The following is an 11,081-nucleotide window of genomic DNA, read 5'->3' as shown; positions in this document are numbered from 1 at the left end:
TGTTTTATTTTCACCCAAAAAAAAAAAAACGAAATAACTTTCCGAACAACCTAATATACGTATAACTATATGATCGTGATGCTAATGGCGTGATTCTTAAATTTATTATGCTATGTGCAAACGAAAGATGCTTGTTGTTTTTAAGTTGGTTTCTAGTTGGCTACACAAAGAATCTTAACTAAACTTTTCCACGTTTGTATCCTCAGAAATAATTCAATAATTATCATTGAACTACGAACACAGATCGGGCTAAACTGTTCGCACAAATATCAAATAAAGAACAATAATAATCTGTACAATAATCTCCCCAAAAGTATCGAGAATAAAATATTAATAAATTCCAACAATGACACTAAGAATATTTGCAAAATCTGACAACGACAATACGAGTTATAGCAAATTAAATACACGTACGCACCACGGTGCATCTTCATCGTACCTGACGTAGAACGAAGTGCATCCAACTTGCATTCACAATTCTCACCAACGTCTGCTGCGTCCCCGAAGACGTTTCAAACTCGACGATACGTCTTTCAAACTAATCGTAATTTATTTTCACGGTTGACAACGCTAAAAAGTATATTGGATACCGCAACTGTAAAAATAAATTCGTATTAGTGAAAAATGATACTGTTCCTCGTTTCGCTCGCAACGGGCCAATATACTCGTAACGGAACTTATACCGCGAGTAGGTGCAACGCGAGACCAATGCGTTTTTCACTTCCAGCCGGAAGTGAACGTCACCGTCGCCCGAACAACGGCCACCGATCATTTTCCACTTTCGTTTCGTATTACCCGGCCCGTCTACCGTGTTATAAAAAATGATAACGTGGAACGTCAGCCAGATACAAATTACCGGTGCGTTGCTCGAAAGTTCGGATGGAGACTGGTGTTAGGGAATTCAAGCCAACCGGGCAGGGAAATTGCTATACCACTCCTTCAAACCACCACCTATTTCCCTCCTCCTTACTAAACATTTATCCTTCCTATTTCGGTCCACTCGCGTCTCAGGGAGAACAATAATGTTGGCTATATAAATAATATTGACCATCGTTAAATACTCCAAACAGTGGTCACTTGGTCGTTGAATATTTGCACAGCCATCAAATTCCTTCGAATTCACACCGAGGGGATAAAATAATATTGTTAGGTGTGTTTTAACCCTTGAACGAAAGACTAAAAGGGGAGGATTCGAGTAGAAGAATCTTAGGGATATAGTACTCGTAAGATATTATTTATCGTTGCGTTTATCGCTCTCGTGTGGCTCGTTTCTTGTTACTTTTCGTTACTTTTGTCTTCGCGTCGAATCGAATGAAATAACAATGTGAAATAATAGACGATAGAATTATGAATAACGCGAGTGTTGCAAGTCACTCGTGGCTGGATCTTTCTGGGATTAAATTGCACAGCTAGTAGCTCTGCACAGAGAATAACTAATATCGGGTTGTTTAATAAGGAATGTCGTTCTTCGAGCTAACTTCGAGCGTAATAAATTTAATACCTTGTTCTTTGGCCAACGTTGCAGCAGTAGTTTCGTTAATTGAAACATTTTACAACGATTAGGATAAATGATAATCGACAGATCAAGAAAAACTATGGAGATATCCATTGAAAACTTTCAATTAGACTTTTTCATTCTTTCTCGATGTTTATTTTAATAGTGCACGGTCGATCGTTACAACGATGAAAGAGAATTTCCTCGTGATTCGCTAACAATGATCGGTTTAACCATTCGGGCTGAATCTAACCGAACAAGTTAAAAGTTATATGTATTTCCGTTACAATCTACCTCTGGTTTGAAATTTTCAACCACCATGGTGGATAAAATACTATTTTTTTTTCGAACCAACGATCCCGAACGCGATATACTTTATTCGTTGACGCTCACCGTTACGATTATACCACGGAATTCATTTTTCATCGGTGTTAAAAATCCGGTTAAGAATCGAGTGCATCGTCGGGTTACCAATTAACCACGAATGTTCATGCGTTGGTTGAAGTTCGCCAGTGACTGTTCGCGCGTAACCAATTCCCCGACTCTCGATATTTTTTCAATCTTTGTTAAGTGTTGCGAGCACGTACCGCGGTAGGTTGACCGAACGATAAATTGATATCGTTGAAGCCGATTGGAATAGGTTTGCAGATCGCGTGAGTACCGTGTGTGGTTGTTGTACGCGTTGTTTCAACGTACTACGTCCGTACGTATAGATTTAAGAACAAAGTGGAGAACGATAAATTGTACGTCAAGCCTACGAATATAATAACGTTTCGAATCGAGTACGTTCTTCAACGTTTGATCGTGTTTGATACGTCGATTCGGACCGTGAGCACTCTCAGAGAGTCTCTCGTGTCTTCTCTGCTAACGTGTAGGTTCCTTGATTGGTAAATATGCATACAGCGATGGGAACTGCATTTGTATTTGATTGGCTCCTTGTTTCGTGGATTCTACATCGGTTGGTTCTACTTCGATTAGAGCCTTTAATACTTCATCGTCGAACTGCACCGGTTTGATCCTGTATCGATTCATTGGAGAGGCTCGAAATATCTCTTCGAAATATAACAAATCCCATATTCGAACTAGTAGGAAGATTACTATTACCAATAAGTAATTAAAGAATTGATAACTCTTTCGACATTAAGTTCCATTTGTTAGAGAATGATTAAAGACTATTTGTTTGAATATTCAGTCTTTATTGAAGACTATTTTTTTGAGTATTTAGTCCTTATTAAAGATTATTTGTTTGAATATTCAGTTTTTATTAAAGAACATTTGTTTCAATATTCAGTTCTTATTAAAGATTATTTGTTTGAATATTCAGTTCTTATTAAAGATTATTTGTTTGAATATTCAGTCCTTATTAAAGACTATTTATTTGAATATACAGTTTTTATTAAAGACTATTTGTTTGAGTATTCAGTCTTTATTAAAGACTATTTCTTTGAGTATTCAGTCTTTATTAAAGACTATTTGTTTGAGTATTAAGTTATTATTAAAGACTATTTGTTTGAATATTCGAGGGTCGTGTGTCTTTACGACAGATATAATGTATAAATAATAATCGTATATCATACTATTCGAATACGAGAGGTTCGACTGTATTGGAAATCGTCTTCCTCGTTCCTCAAAGTTCGAATTCCGTTTCACTGTACAGTTCTTGAATATTTTTAACGCGGTTAGCATTATTCTTATCGAATTCGGAGTACAATATCGTAAATGGATTTCGCTTATGTTCCCTTTTTGATCCTTTCTCACATGGAAACTGTAGAAGCGTGCGCTTCCAATGGTCGATTTCGACCGAGGAAAGAACACTCTTTCAATAGCACCGGGGAGTGAAATACTTCATTGAGGTTAGGTTCTATAACATTGAGGTTAGCTTTTAGAACGTCGAGGTTAGCTTTTAGAACGTCGAGGTTGGCTTTTATAAACGTTGTTACCCGCTTAGGAGCTAATAACGCAATAATGCAAATGTACCTAAATACCGTTAGATACTTACCACATTTATAAACTGTAAATAGATACTTTTACATTGAATAATATCGACGTGATATTATTATCACGTTTAAGTGATACTACGAATATATTTATTAACAAGTATAAATATAAATAATGAACCGTGATCAATTCCAGTCTTATTTCTCAGAAATTGCAAAATGATACGTTCAGAGAAACGTATCATTCTGATACATTTGCAGAAAAGTTTCCCTTCTCGGGGAATGATCGCTCAGTGTTGCACATCCACGAGCACACAGGACTGCGAATCGATTACGCCTCGATCCACATAGTGAGAAATTACTATCGATCCGGAGAACACGTTCTATCACACGGAACGTTGCAAGGACAGTTGCACGCAAGAAGTTCGAAACTTTCGTAGAGTCAACCGCACACAGTTGAGTACACACACGTTGATCTCGATAAACACGCGTCACACGTGTCTCAGACACTCAACCTTCGCATTCGAACGATAAATAAAGTTACCTTAGCCTCCACCCTTCTTAACTACTCGCACCGAGATTAATTTGTTGCGTCAAGTGCACGTAGGAACTTTGCCAAAGATCGAGTCGAATATTTCGCATGCACACGGCGTGCATAATTTTCAAAGTATTCGCCTTCTTTCGATCACGTGAAATCTGCTTCGAGGAAAATATGCACACGTACGTGGAAAACATTAATCATCCACGAAACGGTAAACTTTTTCTACGATTTTTCCATTTTGGTAAATTAATTCGTCGAGAAATCGGTCAGTTTGTTTTGGAAACACGCTCAAGTTTTGAATTTCAAAAAATTATTTCAGATTCAAGATAAATGATTCAGGAAAACATTGATCGTCCACTGAACGGTCAACTTTTTCTACGATTTTTCCATTTTGGTAAATCAATTCGTCGAGAAATCGGTCAGTTTGTTTTGGAAACACGCTCAAGTTTTGAATTTCAAAAAATGATTTCAGATTCAGGATAAATGGATAATTCGGTATCTTGAAACTCGATTTTTGCGTCGATTAACGAACCGTGTTATCTACTATCGTGTCTATAAATTCTCGTGTTCGTTACTGACTGGAAAATATCCACCTTCTTAAACTTACTTCGACGACCAGTAGAAGCCCGAATAGAAAGAAACGATGGACGTCTTGCGGTTGGCTAATTTCATAAGTTTTCCTCTCTACTTCGACAAGTTTTAGGTTGAACAGATTTTATCTCTCCTTTTTTCACGTTGTTGGAAATTCTTGTCACGAATCGATATTACACGGTTTGAAAGACGGTGACACATTGTGCAGAAATATGACTCAGGTCCGTTGTTATTTGCACAAACACGAGAACAACGAATAGAATTTTACGATGTAATTTTTCATCACGAATCATAACAGATACTATGGATCATAAATCCAAAGCTGGCGATCGAGTCAATTTTAATTAATGTTAGCTACAATAAAATTCGATTACGCATATTATAAATCGCAAACTTTCGAAAGAAAAAAACCAGCAGTGTACTCTGTATGTAAATTTCAAAAAGAAAAGGCACTTAGATAATTCGTATCCAAAAGCCTCTTAAAATGACCTAACAGTAATCGTTAACGATTCAAAGTTAAATCCTTATAAAAATTGCAAGCTCGAAATGAGATTATGATTCTACAATTGAAACGAATTATTATAAAATACACCAAAAAATGTCACCGTTCTTCGACGTCACTGTATTGGATAATACTCGATATCGAAATCAGTAAATCTACAAAAAAAAAATGGTACTTTTGTGTTATGAAAGAAGTTCTGAAAGGTATTTTTCTCCATGTAACGAGCTATTGGAGGATATCTTTAATAAAATATCATGCTACGATCGAAATGAATTGTTATAAAAAATCCCTAAAAATTGTCACCGTTCTTCGACGTGACCGTATTGGATAATACTCGATATCGAAATCAGTAAATCTACAAAAAAAAAAAATGGTACTTTTGTGTTATGAAAGAAGTTCTGAAAGGTATTCTTCTCCATGTAACGAGCTACTGGAGGATATCTTTAATAAAATATCATGCTACGATCGAAACGAATTGTTATAAAATACAGCAGAAAACGTCACCGTTCGAATGACGGCATCGAATACTAGGTATCGAATACTCGGTATCGAAATCAGTGACGGTAAATCTACAACGAAAATGATACTCCTGTGTTATGGAAGAAGTTCTGAAAGGTATTTTTCCACGTGTAACGAGCTGCTGGAGGATATCTTTAAAGATAGTTAAAAAGTCAGAGGCGAAGATAAGATGAAAATAGTAATGCGTGCCGTCATAACGGAACTACCCTCGGCCAACTTTACCTATTGATACTGCAACAGTGAGGAAAGTAGGGTGTAACCCTTGGGTTTCTCTGCTCGCTGCTCTGTGTCCCTCTCTCTCTCTCTCTCTCTCTCCCTCCCTCTCTCTCTCTCTCTCTCTCTCTCTCTCTCTCTCTCTCTCTCTCTCTCTCTCTCGCTTCCTCGTCCCTTTCCCTTCGTTCCAAAAGCGCCACTGTTTTCTCTTATAGCGCTTCCTTTCTCCACCAGCTCACGTAACCATCTAGCTGTCCTTGCGCTCTTGTGCTCGGTGTTTACGAGGGTCGAAGATTCGCAATGTAACACCTGGGGCTTATGATTTCGGGCATTATTGCCCGAGTAAATTAACCGTGCGATATTGTTCGCCTCAGCCGACGTCTTCCGGTCTATCTGACAAATTCCTCTTACCCTCGTACACCGAGCTTTTCGATTTTCGGCCACTCGATCCGCGCTGCACTTCAACCGAGCGTCTCCCTTTCGAGATTGCACCGCCCCGGTATCGTGTTTGCATACTCGGCTCGGTTTTACATCGATGAACAACCCGCGTATCAACGACCAGCAGTCACCGAACACCTGAAAGAGAACACGTGAATTAATAAACGAGTCGAAACGAAAACGAATATTATTATGTATGAACTTTTCAATCCATTTATTTCACTTGGGTGGCACCTTTCTTTCGGATCTGCGTCAAAGTAAACTTTTTTCTTTTTTTATATATATTATTTCATACTCGTGCATACATTGATTAAAGTTGAAACGGAGGGCGTGGAAAATCCTAGATCGAAAGTCGGGGGGAACTCGGATCCTATAAGTAAATATTTTTTTACCATTTTCTTTCGCGCGTATTACGTCCACGTTATTAACTAATGAATTGCATTCTTCCCTCCGATTTTTCACTCTCGTGATTACCGACACCTTCTTTTTTCCCGCAAGTAAAAGAATTTCCGCGAAATAACATTTCTCGGCTAAGAGGGCACTATTTGCACTAAAAATTCACGGAGTTCTGTGAAACCAAAATTCGAAATAAATTGGAATTCACGGGCCTCTAACTCGTCCGAAGCTCCGCGAACGAAATAATAAATACTTCCGCTAAAAAAGCTGTTTCGCTGTGAAGAAAAACAAAAAAATGTTTTCGTTTCAATCTATCAACGCGGATATTTCACATATTAGAATCCAATATTTGTCAATATGCGCGCTACATATTTTCAATCGGGGTTTCGAGCTTTTTTTGGGGAAAAAACCTTTGACGACAGAAGCTCGTACGATATTTTACACAATACGCGGGGCAGTTGATAATTTTCTAATTATATTCTCCGTCCGCTGTGATTGAATCGCGAGGTTTATTTGCGTTTTTTTTGCGGAACATGACACCGTGTTATTAAAAAACCGTGGCACGGCTCAATAGGAATCTACACGAATTCGCATCATCTGCAGTGAATGGAAGCTTCCTGAGTTATTGCATTTCGAGGTAGGCAGGCAACAGAAACTTTTTCATAATCAGTTTTAAACGAGAGAGTAAAAACAACGAAATATCACTTACCGTGAACTTTCCGTAATTATAAAACCTTCCAGCGAAACAATGTTTTTCACGAACAAAACCTGCACAAATATTCACAACCTTGGCTAACTCGTTCTTCGTTTACATTTATCTAATAATAATTGGTACCGTAGCGTTCAATGTTCGATAATAAAAAAAAAAATTATTCTTCTATAATGACACGGCTGGATTACCATCAGTTTCCTACGAATACAATATACGTCAATTACAATGCAACTACGAACTGTTGGAGCTGACAGTTCATTACAAATCGAGATAATTACAAAATTAAAACTGCTTCCATTAATAACTCTGTATATTGCAAGTTACGGTCTTTTAAGAGGAAGTGTGCCTGTGCATTTCCTGCACTTTGATCTATATTCAGAATTAATAATACCGAAACATTTGGATTCAGAAATAACGTAAAATCAATTCAAATGTATTAATTTACTAATCCCTCGAAAGTATAACACTTTCGATAGTTTCCTCGTAAGACAGTAATAATCCGAGCATTAGCCCAGATTTTACCTCTGCCAAATTAAAAGTCAATATTTCTTATAATTATATAATCTTCTTAGAAGGCCAACAGATACATAATCGATCCACTGTAGATACAAATTGGCACCCGCAAGTAAAATTCACTGTATCTGAAATCTTTCGCTCGAGATAATTGAATCGTTCGTCATTCCATGTAGAAATAGAATAATCCCCCGCTTTCGAATGACAATTTTTACGTTAAATTCACAATCTGTTTGTCGAAATTGTTCTCACTTACGAACGAGAATCGACCACGGATCGCTTTTAACGTAAAAATAATACTTACGTACCATTTGTACCAAAGTAAAATTCTTACGAACGAGGCGATAAGTAAGTCGATACTAATTACAACAGTTCGCAAACTACGTAATCTGAGTGCACGCGCATACGTATAACACGTGTGTACGTGATATGAACATGGTCGAAACCGTTGGCTATCGGTTGTCGTTTCCATGAAATTAATTTCCTGCTTCGAGGATGTTCGAAAGGCTCTCTGGAGAACAGTATCTGTATCTATACATATATATGCATGCATATATATATATTTTTTTTTTACCGACGTGTGCAAGTTGTTAAACAATTTTTATTATAATATTCGTTGGTCCAAACTGTGAACAATTTTCAAAATTAAGTTTTACGTTTATACTTCGTACAACATTTTTCCAACGATATCATTGGTGTAAAATAATTGCGCGTAAAATAATTATCTAAGCAACGATTAAAAGGATTCTAGAACCCTCTCGGATAAAGCTTTTAAAGTACACCGGAAAAAATGTAAGGTTAACTCTAAAAACTAATCTCTTGAAATTAAATTTAGATACGAATTCTCTACTGTTTGCAACTAGTTCGCGGATCATCATTGATATATAAATATATGTATGTATATACAGGTAGGTAGCAAGCACTCAAGATCGGCGTCTAGTTCGCGGTCGAACCGGTAAAATCGGTGTCTTACGACTTCGACTCGAGCTCCTGGATAAAGGTAGGTAAAAAGTGAAGCACGGAAAGAGAGAAGCACTATAATTGAGTACACTTTATTCGTTTGTAATGCGCGGTGCTTGGCCGGCGAGTCCGACGCGATATGAAAAGAGACAAGAAAACAGAGCTTTCCGCGATACGAACTCGTTTTATTCTCCAACGAAAGAAAACTACGAAACGTTCGCAATGGGGGTCTACCGCGGTCGCGGGGAATGACAAAATCCGTTTCGCGATTGTGCGGCCCGACGTTTCTCAAAGGAAAGGAAGAAAATCATCGCGAACGTAAAAAGATAGAGAGAAAGAGAAAGAGAGAGAGAGAGAGAGAGAGAGAGAGAGAGAGAGAGAGAGAGAGAGAGAGAGAGAGAGAGAAAGTCAACACGGGAGATGTTGCGCGTTACAAAATTTTTGTCATTGTATTTCAATCTGGTAATGGAGAGTCGAGTCAAAGACCCGCGGAACGAATTCTACTTGCAGCGATATATAAAACTTTTAAATACGGAGAAACTGGACTCGTTCAAGTTGGAAATATTCTAATTAGAATTATCGAATTTGTCCCACAACGCGACGTGTGCAAGTTGTTAAACATCGGGCCACGTTTTCTGTAGTTACCCTTCGAAATGAACATTTTGCGTTAAATACTCTCTGTAAATGCTAGAAAAATATTTGCCAAATGTTTGTTTTTCTTTATCTTCTAGAGTCTTTTGTTTCGAGTATCTTATGAATTATTGTACAAATATTCGTTGATCCAAACTGTGAACAATTTTCAAACTTAAGTTTTACGTTTATACTTCGTATAAAATTTTTCCAACAATATCATTGGTGTAAAATAATTTCGCGTAAAATAATTATCTAAGCAACGATTAAAAGGATTCTAAAACCCCCTCGGGTAAAGCTTCAAGGTACACCAGAAAAAAAGTAAGGTTAACTCTAAAAAATAATCTCTTGAAATTAAATTTAGATACGAATTCTCTACTGTTTGCAACTAGTTCGCGGATCATCATTGAACGCATTCGCGATTGAACATTCTCATTATTCCAGCCTAGAGAATTACACCGCTGCCGAAATTATTGAGCAACAACCCGAATATGAAACTTCCACGAAAAGTATTCGTGGGCGGCCTATATAACTTAACTTTGAGCCGGTGAACGTAAGCTTTGGGAGATTAGGGAGTTTCCCCCACCCTGTTTCGGTTACCACAGTACAAGAACACTGGCCGAGGCCCTGTTACAGTGTGCGAGCTGCATAGAAATGCAGCGCCGCGTGTAGAGGGGAACAAAGCCGTGCAAGTGGCTTCACTCGTGAACAGCACTGACTTAACCAGTTAAAGCAGTTGTCCGGCACGTGAAATCTCGAAACTCGAATTCTGCTCCGACAATTCGAAAAACCAAGTCCTCCCCTTCTTACAATCGTCAAAAATGGGATTATTCTCGTGTCGTTTAATGCGTTGGACGCTTTCGAAGAGTGCAAACATTTTAAACGGTACCGTACGTGCGTTGAACGCCCATGGGCGTTCGAAGTACACGTACGCTAGACGTAACTGCGAAACTCCCGCACGAGACCCGCGCAGAGTCTTCGAATCCTCGCACAGGCTACCCTAACTATATTATCTCGATTTTCCAATTTTCTACCCGACCGAAATCGACCAACGTACCCGTATTCTTTACGCAAACTCGCCTAGATACCTTCACACGCGCGCAATAAATATACGAATAGTACACCCCTAGAAGAGAATATCGAGCATCCGGGCATCTTGAGCGCGTAGAGCGGTGCACGAGCGAAAGTTTGAGCTCTGTGTTCCACTCCAGCAACCGTATCGGTTTTCTTCGCGATGCAATTAACACCCCGCGTCCCGTCGAATTAAATGCGACGAAAATCATCCCGACGGAAGAAGAAACGTTGTTAAGGCGCGAGGGAGGAGCACAGACGGATATCCAACGGAGATATCCGCCATTACCAAGTGTTCGCGAACTCGGGAACTCGTACGCCCGAAGCTTCTCGATCATTCCGAAAAGAAACTTGGCAGACAGGCGACGCGAGCAGTGTCTTCCTCCTCATTTCATTAAACGCTTCTCGAGCGATTTAGCACAACGGGTATCTAAAGGCGTTTCTGGATTATTCTGCCAGGCTGGCTACACTCTCTTCAACCTAAGTGGCTCACTTTTCTCCACTATCCCCGCGAACGTGATTCGAGCTTCACGCTTCTGTAAACCAACCGAATCCGTAGCAGA

At 38.7% G+C, this 11,081-nt stretch overlaps 1 protein-coding gene across 1 annotated transcript in view; it reads right to left on the bottom strand.

The window, feature by feature from the left end:
* Window positions 1-5,698: 5,698 nt before the first annotated feature.
* The window catches only part of LOC143146314 (uncharacterized), a 28,356-nt gene continuing 22,973 nt past the window's right edge, over window positions 5,699-11,081 (bottom strand). The window contains exon 3 of the mRNA XM_076310478.1: window positions 5,699-6,374. Coding sequence (XP_076166593.1) covers window positions 5,808-6,374 — 567 coding nt within the window. The 3' untranslated portion in view covers window positions 5,699-5,807. The remainder of the gene's footprint in view (window positions 6,375-11,081) is intronic.

Source organism: Ptiloglossa arizonensis, chromosome 4 (genome assembly GCF_051014685.1).
Source record: "Ptiloglossa arizonensis isolate GNS036 chromosome 4, iyPtiAriz1_principal, whole genome shotgun sequence".
Lineage (NCBI taxonomy): Eukaryota > Metazoa > Arthropoda > Insecta > Hymenoptera > Colletidae > Ptiloglossa > Ptiloglossa arizonensis.
This window is presented reverse-complemented; position numbering and strand designations above follow the sequence as displayed.